The 17,835-nt window shown below is 37.7% G+C and overlaps 1 protein-coding gene across 1 annotated transcript in view; it reads left to right on the top strand.

Annotated features, from left to right (window-relative positions):
- The window catches only part of LOC140243238 (uncharacterized), a 132,073-nt gene that overhangs the window by 39,418 nt on the left and 74,820 nt on the right, over positions 1-17,835 (top strand). The window contains exons 2-3 of the mRNA XM_072322909.1: positions 9,678-9,813; positions 11,650-11,767. Coding sequence (XP_072179010.1) covers positions 9,678-9,813; positions 11,650-11,767 — 254 coding nt within the window. The remainder of the gene's footprint in view (positions 1-9,677; positions 9,814-11,649; positions 11,768-17,835) is intronic.

The raw sequence follows: 17,835 nt of genomic DNA, 5'->3' as shown, positions 1-17,835 counted from the left end.
TTTGGCACAAAAATGGCAATAGCTGAAGAAACTCCGGCATTTTCTGCTCATGGTGAACTGCAGTGTGTTGACAAATTCTCTTGCACTACCGGCACTACACTAATGACAGGATATGGTACATTGTAGGGCACGATATTGGTTAATAGCAACTGCAGCATTATACAAAGATATGAATATGATAGCGTTTTGGGGGTTATATTTCTTTTTTGGCTCACTGCCGCCTTTTCTGCCAAAATGCTTTTGTTGTTACTGTTACTACTTAGGGAACCAAAAGGGGTTAAAAAAGCATGTAGCGATGTACAGGTATTTTACAACCGATTATATGAGATAATATTTATTAGGGATTATGAAATATATTGCCTTATTGCCTTGTCCTCATGACCCATATCGCCGTCATGTTAAAGTTGAAATTTGAATTAAAAAAATCTTAAATGAGGTCCCATTCTTAAAACCCTCAACCTATCTTTATGCATGTGTTCAAACTTAATAACAAATTTGGTGTCGAGGAGCATATCTTTCTGTAAGATATGCAAAAGTGATATGTGCATGTAATGATGTCAAACTGTTATACTAAAATTTTTTCAGTGTATAAATCCATATCTCTGCTTTAGTAAACCAAAAATTAATGCATTTAGTATGGCATTACATCAAAATAATATTACCTGATATCTTTTCTTATAAACAGAGGGATATACTGGTAGACATCTCTACGAGAAATGAAATCAAAACAGTACATGCAAGTTACACATAAGTTACTACTGCACCCCTGCGAGTACAATGGAATACTCTGGTATCTGTGTGTCCCTGAGTGAACACTATATATGTAATGTCTGTGTGTGTGTGTGTGTGTGGGTTCGTATACAATGTATATGGACTAGAACAAGCGCAGGGATCATTAGCAAAGACAGAGCACTTTCCCCTCCAGGCTCACAGCTGTGCGAGTGGCCAGTATTTCTCTCACACTCCTCTTGTTCTGTAGGCAGAGGTGCACCTCCGCCACGGCATTCATATTCCAGTATCTCTCTGTGGAGGCTGAGGAAGAGAATAATAAGGCTACCGCAGCCATTTGCTGCATCTAGATAGATTCTACTCTGCTCTCTCCATCTCGGCACAGCTCCTCTATTGGAGGTGGTGTGTGTTCACCATTCACAGGAGGTTGGTATAGATATCTGTGTATGTGTGTGTGTGTGTGTGTGTGTGTGTGTGTGTTTGTGCCAGTGTGTGCATATGTTTTGTGCATCAGAGTTACACAGTGTTCTAGCTAGGGTATGATGGGCAAGCTTGTGAGATATGCTGCATATTTGCCATGCTCCCACAGGCCAAAATGGTATGCCTGCTTGCATGCTAGTTGTGTGAGTATTGAGCGCAGTGGGTTTGTACATTCATAAACTGGTAGTATGCGGCTACTGCTGAAAGGGAAAAGGAAGAAGTGTATTTCTGCATTACAAGTTGCCATAGAGAAGAGATGTGACAGTTATTGAACAGCTATTTTTCTGTGCTAGCACCAGCTGGACACATCAGGACTCCCAATTATAAGCAGGTATAACTATTACATCTCAGTTTGTATTCTATTGTGGCATAGGCAATAACTGCATCATTGTCTTCCTGGACATCTCAAGCCAGGAGGACCTTGTTACTGTGAAAGAAATGTTATGGGATTTGTGCTATCATTTGATGAGGAGCATGATCATCGAACAAGGAGAGTTTGTCTATCATTGGTAGAGATAAGTTGTATGAATGCAGGTCTACTCCATCTCCTACCACTTCTGTTTGTGATGAACCCTGAGCCTCTGTCTCTATTGCATTGGAAGCTAGGCAGTTTATTCAGTGGATCGGGATCGCATCACTGCTCTTCTACACCACGAGTACCTGACCCAATTCATAATGTGATTACTGGAGCTGAACCAAGAAGCAGATGCTACGTAAATCAATGGAAATTTGTTTCCTTGTGTTGACCGATCTTTACCAACTACATGGTGCATCTTAGTGAAGACAGGAGGAGGATTTCATCTTCAGATTGCATCAAAAGCATCTCAACTGTTCTCTGACATAAATACAGCTGTCATTGATGTGAAAGGATGCAGTGTATGGAACCGTTCCTTCAGTGTATGTGTGTACTACTGTACCTACTGTAGCTGGCCACTGGTTTCAATCTAAGCTCTCTCTCTCTCAATCCCTCTCTCTCTCCAGCTCCCTCCATCCATGCAAATCAGTTCTGCCCCTGGTCAATTCTTGATGGATATGCCTCATTGACTGATGCTTTGCTTGTAAGATTTTTGTCTATTCTTGAGCAGGTACTCACAAACTTTGTTTTGCATCTCAACTTGTAGTAATGCTTTGGAGGAAAAACATGATTTTTGCACCTGCAAGACTGTTGTGAACCTGAGCTTATTTACTTATTTGTGAACTATGGATTACTAGCAAATTGCAACTAGAAGCTACCTTTAAAGAAAAAAAATTAACAACAGCTACAAATTATAAGGTGAGTAAATTTTGGCCTGGTGCAAGTTATTTGCTCTGACCAAAACCAACATTCAGTAATGCCCACTAAGATGAATGTATTTGCTTTTATTGACAGAAAGAGAGACATTATGTGCTTCTTCATTTGTAAATTATATGGATAAATTGTGGTATATTTGATCTATTGTGATGTAAATCATATAGCAATATAGGGCCTATGTATTTCCTGTGTTGATGTTCTGTTTTCATGGGATTACCTACATTTGTAGATAGCAAAATATACTGTCATGGTAATTCAAGACAGTATATACAGTATATTACAATATTTATCTCCCACTCGCCAGCATAGGTGCTGGGCATGAACCCAATACCATAATTAAATCAGGCAATCTTCCATGTACAAGGTGTATTTCACTAGCCAGACAGTGAATCTCACCTGCCTTCGTAAAGCAGCCAAGTAGGTTAGTACTGGTACCCTGCAGGATTTGTTCATGATTTCCATTTATAAAGTACAGTTAAGTTTGCCTACTAATTGCTGGCACCTTAAAATATATGTGAGTGTAATTTTAAAATACACAAAAGCAGGGGACTTTGAAAGAAGAAATCACCTTGGACATGAGCAGCCAAATAGGGAATGAATGTAAAGGACTGAAGTTTCACTGCTGGAGTTTAATTTTGGTGCTCAACTTCAAAATGTACTTGTCACATGAGTTAGGGTCGTCTTTGATTGATGGCTTGTTCATTTGTGTGAGGAGTTCTTTGAAATGCTGGTGTGCGTAAAGTTCATAGAGGGAATGAAATCTATACTGGTCATTGGTTAAGTACAACTTGGCACTCTATGTTTTCATACTGTATTGATTTTTAAGAACTCCCAGTTTCTAAGTTCAAGTGTTGAGAGATGTGGTGTATATGGTTACAGAAGAAATGGAATGACCATTTATAGCTTAATCAGAGATACAATGTACACTGTAACTTTCAGAGAACTCTTTACATCAGGTTGAAAACCAAACCTAGCCATGGCCATATTAACAAAGCATATTAAAATGGTGTGTTCCACTGTTAATCTCAAAGAAGTTTAGAAGCTTGCCTGAATACTTGTGGTTTATTTTTTTTTTAAATACTTACTATACATGTAAATGGAGGTGTTCTAAAATAAGTTAGACAAAAGAAGAACTACAATTTATGCTTTATTTCCCTCTACATTACTCTCTCCATATTAAAATACTTCAATTGTTAAGTACAAATTTTCTCTGGGCTTGAGTTTGTTCACACCTCAGTGTAGCTTAGATTGGTGAAAAACCATTAGAAACCATGCAAAGTATAGATATCTCAGTAATAGAGTCCTAATAATGTGAACTTGAGAAACCATTAAGACACAAAATGATAAAGAAAAATAGGGACTACCGGTATTTTAAATCTCCAGAATACATATGTATGTCATTCAATTTTCAATGATTGTGAAATGGGATTCAAAGGTAGAATTTTAGCAAATGAAAGTGGAATGAAATTTGAATTTATTTTCAGAATTAACCTGATGCCATGTTAAATTGAATCTTATGAATAAGGTAAAGTGGCTTGCTCAAGATTGCAGCTTTTTTTTCTATACCTTCAGAAACCAATCTCGTGTGAAATATTTGTTGGCATTCACAACAGCTGTACTAATTCATGACTGCGATGTGATGTAAAACTCTTTTATCACATTTCTGTCCAACTCCTATGTTTACATTTAATCTGATTAGATCACTGATTGCAGAAGGAAATGCAGTGACAACCATGTGATAATGCAATCAGTGATCTAGAGCCTACAAGCTAATTAACACTGTCTACTTGTCCCATTAGTATGACATTGATTTGGTGGGTCACTTCCTGGCAGTGCCTTGGCCCAAGCCATATCAGAAGTGTCGGATCAAAGTGTCTTGGAATCATGATTCATTTCTTGGTGTGAATGGCTTGTAGAGGGTGGCAGTGACCCATATGGTAAACTTTTAATTCATAGTTAAATAAATCTTAAGTTTAGTATTCCCATGGACACAAATACTTTCTAGAGCCTGTCCACTGACATATTCAAAGAAATTTGAAATAGAATCTTGGTATTTGTATTTCATAGGGTTGGAGCAAAGATTTTTTTCTGTTTCTTTCAACTGAAAACTCAGCTGAGAGCGAACCCCAAGACAGACATTAGGGACAATAAAATAACAAGGAATGTTACCATCTATTAAAGACATATATGTGAGACAATATATGTAATTATTTTAGAAGGGGGGGGGGAGTAGATTCAAAACATGAAATCAATCACAGTTTGAAGTATATTCACAGAGAAAAAAAGTTGTAAACAGAATGCTGTAGAAAGAACAGGTCGAGACGGTAAACAAACTTTGATACACATGTTCTCCATTCAAGGGTGATGGAGGATCTTTTTATTTACAGTTTGAAACATACTAAGAATTACAAAGTCTCTTCTGTATTATATCTGCCAGAATGAACTTATTTGGAGCAATTTTCCTATATTTAAGTGTTTCTCTTTCTGCTTATATTAACATTGTCAAATATCTTGACCTATTAAAATGATTTTTAAAATTACTAAGTGTCAGGGAATAGGATGTGGAAAAAGTCATTGTACAGAAAGTTTAGACCATGCCAGATGTGATCTCTCATACATCCCAATACAGTGAGTAACTTTATTCTTTGGAGAAAAATACTTTATTACCTTTTGTTCTTGTGTAATTTTGCAATGTGGATTTAGTTCTGAGAAAAGAAAATTAACATACTTTGCTGACCTATAGTATCATCTTATGAGTTGATAGTTTCTATGGTACTGTGCAACTATTGAAGGGGCTGGAAGTAAGGCGAGGTGAGTCTCCCTGACTCTTCTGGCCTGAGGGACGAGGCATTGGAACCATGACAGAAAGTGACAGATGCAGAAATACCCACTGGTCAGATCTGTTGTCAGTGTAGACAGTTTGTTGACAGAGGACCTCAGTGACTTTTTAGGGTCAACAGGAGCTTGTGTTCACCCCTCCCCTCCCCCCCAAGTGATGGAAGAGATATCATCTGAATGCGATCTCCTGTTGAAGATTATCTGGACATGTGTCAAACTCAATTTCTGTCAAAATTCTGACATATTTTGATTTTTGTAAAGCTCTATATGTTATCTTTTTCTCACTATATGATATTAAATGGCACAGTATGTTGTATTTTTCTTTATGGCCATTTGATACTGTGCTTGAGAAAAAAAAAATCTCATCTTTTTCACAAGGTGTATATAATGCCACTGGCTCTAGAATACTGGCATAGCATACAACTCTCTGTAGGGGTATACATGCAAAAAACAAACTAACGAACAAACGAAACAAGCAAACTTGCAAATAGGGGCCTACCTGGTTACGCTTCGCAGCTTGCTGGAAACAATTCACATTTTGCAGGTGGCGGCTTTAGGTAATAATCAAGATATCTGTAATAAGGTTTGTTGCTGCAAAACAAGCCAGCAAACTTTGTGTGGGAGTTACAAAAATTGCATTCTGGTGTGTGATTTACTGTATTTTGTGATGTTTCAATTCTCACTGCAGAGTTGTCATAGATTTGTATGTGTGTGTGTGTGTGTGCATGTGGTCTTTCTCTCTCTTAGTGTGACTATATGCTTGGATGCTACCAAAGCACCATTATGTCTCCTGTAGTATAGGACAGCTTCCTCTGAAAGGGAAATGAATGAGGGTTTTCCGATAAGTGGTATGAGTGAAATCTGTAGTTCACACAAACTATTGTACCTTTAAAGGATGGGGATGACAGTTCATGAGAGGTTCCTATGCATGCATATAGGGTATACGAGCAGTTTGGGTCTGCATAGTTTACCTTCAGTGGTTATTATGGCACCAAGGAAAAGGCAGTGTGTAGGCAGTCGAGTATACTGTAGAAGGGAAATGGCAATTGCAGGATCAAAGCAAAAATAAATTGTATTTTAGTACTGCTCAGATAGCAACAGGCATTGGAACCAAAGAACTGGTCTTTAAAAGCAAATATATTATGCTCCAACTACATCTGCTTAGAGAATGGGGAATGGGATCTTTGAAAGATGCAAGTGTGCCCCAAATCCTTGATTTTTGTCACTGCCATTGTAAACCTTTTGAAGATGTCCGTGTTGTAGTAAATAAAATATGAAAGCATGTCATGTGTATAACATGAATGTATTTATGCATAATATGATCAGATGTGTTTTGAAATTATCTTTGGTCAAGGTGAGTATATATTTGAAGGGTATGCATTGACAGGAGGTGTCTGCCGGAAACACAAATATTTATTTTAAACCTCAATGCATTAGGTAGATATGAGGTAAAATGGAAAAAGAAGGAAGAGATAAACAGATATCCGTGCAGAAACCACATGTTGTCAAACAATTCAATGCCGCCCACAGTCTGTTTGCATTATTCACAAGTGAAAAGGTATGGTAATGGCATCATTTGTTTGATGTTCAGAATGATGAAATATGGTCAAAAGCTCACTTGTCATGTGTATTAATAATGTTTGAAATGGTAAGGGCACTGGCAAAGAAGACTAGGGTCCGAGGTGTGTACTTTAATACACTGCAGAAAAGGGGATGAGAAAAATTTAAGCGGGAGCTCATTTGCTAGTTTAAAAGAAATTTTTGTGGGTGTGATCCCCATTTGATTCCCTGTTGAATCTCCCAGGTGCTCTTCCGAGTGACTTGTATTAACGGGATATAGAATGCATGAACCTCCAGTTATGTGCAAAAAAAATTATGTGCTACATGCAAATATCAAGTCTTGTAGTCCATTTTGAAAAACTCTTAAAATGTGTGATAATTGCCGTATTTTTTTTTTTTTTTTTTTTTGGGGGGGGGGGGGGGGGGAAGGGGATCATAAAACAAAGTACCGCTATTCAATTTCACTGTTAACAGTGTCATGGGAATTAGTAATGAAGAAAAAAGTAGACATGACGGCCATTTTATCTACAGATCATGTTGCTGTTAGTTAACCCTGGATGTCCCCAGGCACTGTGCTTAATTTGCCAAGCTTTTTTAACAGCATTCAGTAGTCCATCCAACTAGAATAATTATTTGTTAAGTTAGTAAGCCCACTCAGATGTAGCAATGTGCCTCATTCCAACAGGAAGGTGATGGTGTGACACAATAGGGATTTTTATAAAGAGCATTGTGATTTTGCCAATTACAGACGTCCATGCCAATTGGCAGATGAAGAAAGCACAGTAAAAGTGTACCAATTGTTATGCCAAACAAATACATACATGTGGTATCTCCAATTTGTCAGCCATATTATTTGTATTTAGATTGACAAACCACAGGTTATGAGGATCAAGTTGCAACAGGATGGGGAATGGACAGGGGATATCTAGATACCAGTTTGTTATGTATCCTCTTGGAATTGCAAATATCCTTGGGTCAGCCACAGAGACCACTGCACAGGGTTTGAGGAATTAGTCATATTTTATAGTTAACAGAAGAACAAACAGTTTGTTCAAAGGCAGCAAAGAGAGAATTATGACAGGCATTCCTGCTGAAAATATAATTCTTGTGGCTTCCAGAGTAAACTGATTCATAGCTGTATACATTCCTCTCAATGAAAGAATCACTTACAGAATTAGTTGATTGTAATTTATCAACTATTTTTGCATATCATTTTTTTTTTATTTCTATTGACAATATTTCTATTGCTCAATGACAATGTGCGTGGCGGTGTTGTCTACATTTGAATGTCCTACTGTACACTGGTTGGCATCTGCATAGTCCCATCTTTTTACAGATGATGAAAAGGAAATTCAGAGAGTTGTCAGCAGATAATTATCTTGGGCAATTATAAAGCAGTGTGTGTAGAAAGTAATTATCTCCATTTGCATAGCAGTTTGTATAGAAAGTAATTATCTCCATTTGCATAGCAGTGTGTGATCCATGTCTGGAAACAAAAATGTCATGCATAAATTGACATACATTTTTAAGGAACTCAATGCTGAAAGCTACTGTACAAGTGGAAATTTTTACTTGAGCAAATTTGTGCACTCTGTCGGGTAAGCTGAATTTCACATTTTTTTTTTTTTGTTCTGCACAGTCAAAGCATTAAGATACATAATAGTATTACATACAAATTGCACTGGTTTCATATCGTGTGAAATGAGAGCTAAGTGTAAAGTAATTGTTTTCAGTGCACTTTCATACCATAATCATGCACTTCAAGTTGTGTACTGTATGTCTGTATTAATAATAGCGAAAGGAAAACTTGTGGATCACTACAATGAGGAAGAGGTTCCTCTTGTGTCAGATTTCCTGAGCCATTAATGGCATGGCCTCAGAACATTGGTTTCAAATGTGCATGTACAATCTAAAGCTGGATTAAATTATCATGTTGACATTCAATTGAGAATGGTGATGAAGTGTATACAGTAAGTTGAAATGAACTGAAAGAGTTGGCAATGGAAAGGAATATGTATGTAAAGTACTATGTGTGCAAATCTTTATCAAAGCAGAGACAGGAAGAGAGAGTAGCAGACTGGGATAGCATAGGAAGTGTGGAACGGAATTCTCTTGCAATGATTACATAGTGAAAGTATTGTGCAATGGACTATAAACTATTTGGGGCATACCTGCAGAAAAATTGATACATGTATATCAGTATGCAGTCTTTCAGAACATATTCCTCTATGCAGCCAGAAGATGGGATGGTACTTTGAAAGTGTCCAACAACTATGAGCTTATGTTGTTGATGTTACATGTCTTAACTATACCTGCAAGTTACTTTCTGAACACTTACATGTCCAAAATGTGTTTTTGATTGGAAGTGCTTTACAGTGTACTATATGTTGATCTTGGGAAGGACAGTTTGTTTTATAACTATTCTTTACGTGGTGAAATTTCAAAACAGTTGTGCAAAACATAGAAATGTGTGCTTGTGCTCTCCGTATCACCAGAAATTTGCAGTTCACGTGTGGAGTAGGTAAGAGCAGTGAAGATGCAAGGAAAACATGATTTCCTATTCCCATGATCTCTTTTAGGAAATTATCATGTCAATACCTCTATCGAAATATTGATGTCGTCTCTGGGCTTGAATGTGAGTGGAGCAATGATTTTATTAGTCTACTCATCCTAAAACTGTGGCACAAATGAGATCATGTAAATCCCCATATAAACCTTCAATATAGTCGAATGATTCTTGAACTCTTTTCTCCCATCCCATACATACGTGTCTCTACAGGACTGACACACCTGATAACTTGAGTGACACTTCAGGTGATATCACCGACATGGATGCGGAACCAGACAGCGATGTTGAGCAGGACTTGGACCAAATGCTTGGAACGTGGCTCGGCGAACTGGAGACCATGACCAAGGTACTTGCTGTCTGTTGAAGGAGAAATAAGCATGTATTTTGTGAACTGTTTTCCAAATGAATTTAAACACCCCTGTACCAAGGCTTGTGAATAACATTGTTTTAGTTCACTTTGCAGATTGAATTGGAGGAAATACAGGGAAATGATGAATGGCTGTGGTCTGTGGTAAGGGGGGGGGGGGGGGGGGGGTGACATATCTGAACTCTGGGTCAACCTTAAAGGGATGGTATAGAATTGGTTGAGGTGAGGATTCAGCTTTTAACTTTTTATGAGATACACAGAAACCACTGTATGAAATGTTTAAGAGCAAATAATTCTAGAGGAATTCAAGCTTTCTTTGATGAAAATCAGTTTTGAAATGGCCAAGATATCCAAAAACAAAGTAAAACAGAGTGATCCTAATAAAAAGGTGGGTCCTACCTTTTATTAGGATCACTTTGTTTGAGATATCGCAGCCATTTCAAAAACAATTTTCATCAAATATACTTTAAAAACCTTTATGATCTTTCATATTTCATAACAGGTTTCTCATTATTAAAAAAAAAAACCATCATCAAAAAATGCAGGGCTGCCAACTCTCACGCATTGAGCGTGAGACTCACGCAATTCAACCAATTTTGACTGTCTCACTCTGATAAACGAAATCTCACGCTAAACCCCCAAAATGGAATGTACATGACTACAAAAATAAATATATCTCTAAATTCTCTGATATTCCGAATATCGATATGCCCAAGCCCAAAATTTCGAGATTTTCCCGCGCGGGTGTAAAGCTTAACCAATAATAATTGTTTTCAGTTCACGCGCAAACACAAGCTATTGGATTACGATTGATTTCTACCTATACCACATGAGCGCGTAGCTTGTACTTTTGGCAAATTACAGTACATGTATGGCCATGACGTGTGCTTTACATCGCTTTACATACACTGACTGTGTACGTAGTACGTACAGCCGCACAGCAGGCCGCCAGGCGCTAGCCAGGAGGTCGCTCCACTCCCTCGCAGTGTCTCACGCCAAACTCTCACTCAAGGTTGGTAACCCTGAAAATGTTGGAAACCTGAAGCCCCATCCCAACAAAAACTGTGCCATCCCTTTAAAGCACTCCCTTTCCTGTGGTATCACATCCTATGTCATAATCAGATTCTGGTGGCTTGTCCCTTTGATTTGAAGTTTGAGTTTTACGAAGACATGTAGGCTTTTTATTTAACTGAACAAAAGAAAACACAGACACAGACACATTCACACACACACACACACATACATACAAAGCCGTACAAACACAGTCATCTGGAAGGCAGGCTAGCATCACCCAGCTCGTTCCATTGTTAGTGTTTTGCATCATCATTCAACTTGTTTTCGAGCAGGCAATGCCGGTCAGATGTTCTGTACTATCCATAGAGAGATATGGTAACAGGAAGATAATGAAAAAAAAAAAAAATATTAATTCAAATTTATGTTCACACTAGAGCAAGAATACCACTAGCCATTGAAATAAAATTTGCAGCTCATTTTCTTGTTTAAGATATGATATGGAAGAAGTAACATCCGCTTCATATGCGAAGTAAAGGACAAGATGATATCATTGCCTGAAAGCGTTCGGTGTGTTCAGCCTTCCACATCAGTCATCTTTCCACTCATGAGAAAGTCAAAGTGACAATTCACGTCATTGACAAGATTAATGTAACTTTTTGATCAAACACTGATTCATTCCCTAATGCCAGAGCAAGGTACTATCATTCAGAAATGTTGTGATTGACTTGAGCCATTTGTAGAAATTGTTCTGCTGAAATGAGTGTCTGATAATGCATTCTCTCTCCATCTGTCTACTCACAGTCCATCGATGGAAGTTCGTTTGGAGAGGCCAGTGCAGCACCATCGACATACAACCCTCCTCCCGTGCCCTCCATGAATTCACTGGATAACTTCAGCTTCTCGGCTTTCCAGTTAGCTCGTAAGTTTTCTTCAGTGTTGAATGAAGGAGAACTAGGCTCACATAGTCTGTGTCTCAGGAAAATCCATAGACACACACAAGGATATCGGAGGTCTCTTCAGATTATTTGGAAATATTTCATTTTCTTGCATGCATGTTCATTTTGCATGAATCATCTTCACACCAGTCTCATTTCCTATTATAGCTGCATTTCCAAATCAGTGGCCCATGTCAACACAATGTATTATTTCTCAAGAATATTCTACTTCACACTAAATATTTCATGCACAATGCAATAGAACAAAAATATTTTCATTAATTTTTGTACATTTTACATTATCAATTTGTGTAATCTCATGTCTTACATTCTCTTCTCTTATTTTCTTTTTCTCTTCTCTTATCTTATTCTTATCTAATACTTTTCTCCTCCTTTAATGAGGCTGATCTGCTCTGAGTTCTATTGAAACTGCCAGTTTGTTCTCACGACTGTTAGTGTCCTTAAAAAACTGATGTGACTTGATTCATATTGGTGATAATGCAAAGTCCCATATATTCTTTATTGTGTACAAAGCAAAATTGCATACACATCATGAGTAGATCTTCACAACAATGACTGCTAGAAAATGTTGAGTGTATATGGGTCTTCGTGCAGTGACACTTTGTCTCATTCACTGGTATGTATACTTGGTATAGGATTGATTTTATAGGAAGATGAGATAGCATTGATTTAGATATCAGAGGCTAGTGTGAGTCTTGTGTGATACCTTCAGCAGCATTTTTGTGGTGTTTTTCCAGAACCATAGTCAGGCTATAAGTGAATTCCATCCTGCAAAATGGACTATCATTAGTTGTGCTAATACTTGTCTTCATTTCCTGTGTGGAGTTAACTCTGCCTCATTACAGAATTATATTGTTATGAGCACTTTCACTGGCACAATATAATGTGGTGGACGGTGCTTTATTTTCAACAGCTGTTTCCGTGATTGTTAATTATCTTCTTTTATTGTATCTTCACATACTCAATATCCACAATCACATATGTTCTTTAGTTTGTAGTCATGATTAAAGATAATAAAAAGTTTTGGTACCTCAAAAATTTCCTTGTCTTAGTTTGTGTTTCAGGTTAAAGTACCTTCCATATAACTAACACTGTGAGACTTACTCGCCCCAAAGTGCTCTCATGTCTTAGTAATCATGCAATTAACTGTGACCAGCAGCCCCATACGCATAGCGACCAGCAGTCCCATACGCATAGCTTAATCGGGCTTCTCATTGTAGCATTCAGGATCATGACAGATTTAGTATCGCGGGATAAATGTTAACTTAAAATCCCAAAAATTCTTCAATTTGAAGACTTACCAATTAAGGTGAAGTATTGAAAACAGGCTTCGGGCAACGTTTGGTTCTGCCTACAGTCCCGTTCTGTTCGAATTGATGACTGAATGTGACTCGGCCGAGAGGACCTTGGGAGAGCTACATACACCATGTACACTGAATACTACAGCCAGTGCATGCGAACACATCACATGCGCACAAATTTCAAATCCCATATCAACGGATAAGATGTTTGTGTGCGCATGCGCTGGCCGTAGTAGTCAGTGTATGCATCGGTCCACGGTGTATGTAGCTCTCCCAAGGTCCTCTCGACCGAGTCACATTCAGTCATCAATTCAAAAAGAAAGGAACTATTGGCAGAACCAAACGTTGTTCGAAGCCTGTTTTCAATACTTCGACTTAATTGGTAAGTCTTCAAATCAAAGAAATTTTGGGATTTTAAATTGACATTTACCCGCGATACTAATTCTGTCATGATCCTGAATGTTACAATGCGAAGCCCCATTACGCTATGCGTATGGGGCTGCTGGTCGCAGTTAGCTATGCGTACAATGGGCTGCACGCTGCTGGTCGCAGTCAGTGGTTTCGTACAATATTTATCGATGCTGTACGGCGACGGCTCTGGTACGAAACCATTATTGCATGATTACTAAGACATGAGAGCACTTTGGGGCGAGTAATTCTCACAGACAACGTACTTTAAGGTGAAACACAAACCAAGACAAGGAAATTCAGGGAAACTTTTGAGGTACCAAAACTTTTTATTATCTTTAAAACAATTCATGAACATAGCATGATGCAGTTTCTGCAGATGTCACATATCACATATACACGTAGGATATACATGTTGCCTATCAAATTAAAACAAATATCTTGTATCTGTAATAAAAGATATACATGTTGCCTATCAAATGAAAACAAATATCTTGATGGAATGCATTATGCCAGGATCTCATTATTTGGTATCTGTAGTAATAAAGGATATACATGTTGCCTATCAAATTAAAACAAATATCTTGTATCTGTAATAAAGGATATACATGTTGCCTATCAAATGAAAACAAATATCTTGATGGAATGCATTATGCCAGGATCTCATTATTTGGTATCTGTAGTATCTTATGGTCAAAATAGAAAGTACTATGTCATACAATTTATTTTTGAAAAAGGAAAGTTATCAAAATGCAAGACTAAGAGGGAAATTGTGACTCAAGTGGCTCAAGTGTATTATTCTACTCTATTTTACGTTTAAAACAAGCTCTCTTAAAAATATGATGTCTCTGCAAATGATGATTGCCATACTTTTCTGTCCTTTATATTTTTTACCTTTTTATACCATATTACAGTATTTAATTTGTGCTTGCCACTGTGAATAGCTACAAGGAAATGATATGGCTGAACACACAGAACCGTTGCAAAGTTCTTTCTGGGTAGAATAACAAGTGCCTTGTGCTGCTCAGATAAAAATGCAAGTTAAGAGGTATAAATGATGTATAAAACATACATAGAATGCTCACTCTTTTCCTTCTACTGTAAAGGACTTTCACACTTGTAGAAGAACTTGTTTATAATCACACTTCTGACACATTTCAAAGATCTGGCAGCATTGGGAGACAAGGTTGGGTCAAACAAAATCAATCTTCATTGGCTACCCACTATGGTACATCTGAAAAACACAACTAGTGATAGAATAAAATATTGCCTGTCAGTGAATAAGTGCACAGAAATGTTCGCTAATTGGTAATGTAAAAGTCAAGATTATTTTGCTGCATGTGTGCTGTGTTTAAGACTGCACACAATTTGTTCCAGGGATTTCCGAATATTATATTGAAGTCAGGCTAGCTTCCTAAAGCATGGCCTCCCCATACTGCTGGGTCTTTAAACATGCTTTAGAGGTTGATACCAAGGATGTTCACAAACAGATATGATAGCCTTGTTAGACACTGCTACTGTCTCACAAACTCACTGGTCTGTTGATCAAACACCCAACTCTCAATATGCTTACGTTACAGAATATACATGTACCTTGGTGAAAGTGAGTACAATGTCATGCTAGGCTCAACCTCAGCAATTACGATTGTATTTGTAACCATTCAAAGTACTGATACATCCAGATTGAAGTAGAACTTAGCTGGAATAAACCTCCAGGCCATTTTGGGGGAAACTTCATTCAAGTTTGCATTTAGATAGAAAAACTCCATAATGTTAAACATAAGTATAGAAATGTGTATTTTATGAGTTCTTGGCAAGTGTGAAAGCCCTCCATTTACTTTGAACACTGTAACCTGACCAACCCTCGCTTTACCTTCCTGACTTTCGATAGTCACAAGCTATCAGCAACTAAAGAAATCTTTTGGCAAGCCTCTGACTATGTTGAAGAGTTCTTGCCAGTTGTTTTGCTTCCCCAGATTCAGGAAATGTAACTGCTTTTTCAGGATACAGACCCAACAGAGAACTAAGACTAGTCCAGTGCTAGCCTCGTTTTCAGCAGCCATAAGTGTTTAGATATGGTCTATAGTTTGGCTTCTTCTCATTTTGTTCTTTTTTTTTAATAAGGGAGGGGAACATGAACATTTCTCATTCTCATCAACACACTTCATCTTGCTGAGGTGAGGAAGCACATCTGTGATGCGTTTGGAAATGTTGGTTTGAGATCAGCAAAGCCATGGATGTAGATTCACAGGAAGATTCACAAGGAAGTGATGGAAATAACTGAATTGTCATTTTTCTGTTAGATGATTGAAGATGAATATGAAGTTATGGTTAGTAATTCTTTTATTTTAGTTTATATAAACAGAGCTGCTGATCAAAAACTTGAGCAGATGCTGCTTCTGATCATATGATAAAAGAATGTTCTGTCTGTTGATGAATTTGTTCACAACTACATGTAGTATCATTTTCACTGCCCTAGATCATTTTTTTCTTACTTCATCTTCATTTCTCCCTGTCTGTTTGTTCATCCAAATGGAAGTGAAACTGTATATTTGTGGCTCTGAATCAACAAGGATTGAGTGTTGTTTGCTTGCTCTAGTAACATAGATGTAAAAGGATAATCCATATCATCTATTCGCTTTCACGTCGGTCATCTGCAGCATGTCCACATGTAACTGAATCACAAAGTTTGCATGCAAACTTTAAGCTTCTGTTTACTGCGGTGTGAATATCAGTACCTTTATATGATTCTGGACACAGTATGAGTACATAACTCTTCAGGCCATCCCTTATATACTGTTGATTTTGCTTCTAAAGATTTGAATTTTTTACAGTATTGTTTAATATTATGGACATTTTGAAGTATGATTGAAGAATAATACTTTGGTGCTGTGTATGTCTGAATTTTTTTTTTAATGAAATCAAAGCAGGTTTGGTAATTTGAACCCAGCCTTGTTATATATAATGTATTCCATATTGTTTTCTTAATGTTTGTAGGAGAGGGGGGGGGGGGGGGCAGGGGAATGGGGAAGAAAACTGTAAAGGGGGGTTACAGAGTGTTATGAATTCAGAATATGATAACTTCTTATCTGTTTTATTTCTGTAATGTGAAACAGCTCAGATTTTATGCTGGAGCTGTAGACTAGGCAGGGGCTAGATTCCTCCGAAGAATTATAGACAGGATAGCAAGTAGATCATGTGAAACTTTCCCTACGCATTTCTTGTACGTCATAATACAGTTCGGGTGGACCAGATCAGACTACATCTGCCTGAATCTTGGAGATTATGCTGTGATGGGCCAATTGGGCCATAGAATAAAAAAACAAAATAACCCACAAAATACAGGAGCTATGTTTTAATGGATGTCTTTTTTTTCATATCTATCTTTACAATGTACCTGCAAGCTGTTCCATGTAGCTCTTCATAAAGTCACTTTGAGCCATATGATACTTGCAGTGCTATAAAAAAAGATTTTAGACATTCTTTTAACTGGTCCGTAATTCTCTTTTGAATTGTGTGAGATTACAGGTTCTCCATGAGCCCAAGTAGCCAAAAATGCTGTCATCAGCCTAATAGAAAAGTCACTTCTTTAAAAAACAAAAAGCAAACCTTATACATGTACATTACTTGGACTATCCATAGGCTATGTATCGTGTAAGATAAAGGAAGTACATATCTTTCTATGGCTGCATTTATCTTGAACTCATTTCTGGCATAGCATTAAGGTTTGAGGGAGTTTTGGGCAGTTGATGAACACAAAGCTGTTCTGATTATGGGGTCAGAAAGTGTTTCTGAAACACCGAAAAAAATGTGATTGCAAACTTGTTTGAGCCAGAAATGCATTTCCGTAGAGTTAATAAATGCAAAGTTGTTTTGAAATGCATTTATAGCTCAGACCTGCCTACACTAACCACTGCCATCTACACATCTCCGCACCATGGGTCAACTGCGTATTGGAGCTGCGCAATAACAAGACCTCCCAATCAACTCGCGTCAGAGTTGATAGCACAACAACTCAGGAAATGTGATCACAAAGGCGTTTGCAATTGTGTTTTAATAGTGAGTATTGAAACATGAGAAAGTTGATTAACACTGCCTAGGTCGACTATGGTAGCTATTTGTATGTAGATGTTTGTTAGGAAAGCTTTTCCCTTTATAATGCTAAGAGCACCTTTCCGGGACCTCTTGTCTCTCCCACACCCCACAGTAGTTTCAGTTTCAGTTGGAGAAACCCTCATAGCAATACATGCATTGTATCCAAGTCAGAGTAAAAACAAGCAAATTATGCTAACTTGAGAGCGCTTCTAGAGCGTAGTTCTGTC

Source organism: Diadema setosum, chromosome 20 (assembly GCF_964275005.1).
Source record: "Diadema setosum chromosome 20, eeDiaSeto1, whole genome shotgun sequence".
Taxonomy (NCBI): Eukaryota; Metazoa; Echinodermata; class Echinoidea; order Diadematoida; family Diadematidae; genus Diadema; species Diadema setosum.
Note: the sequence above shows the minus strand (reverse complement) of the source record. Positions and strands in the feature narration are given on the sequence as shown.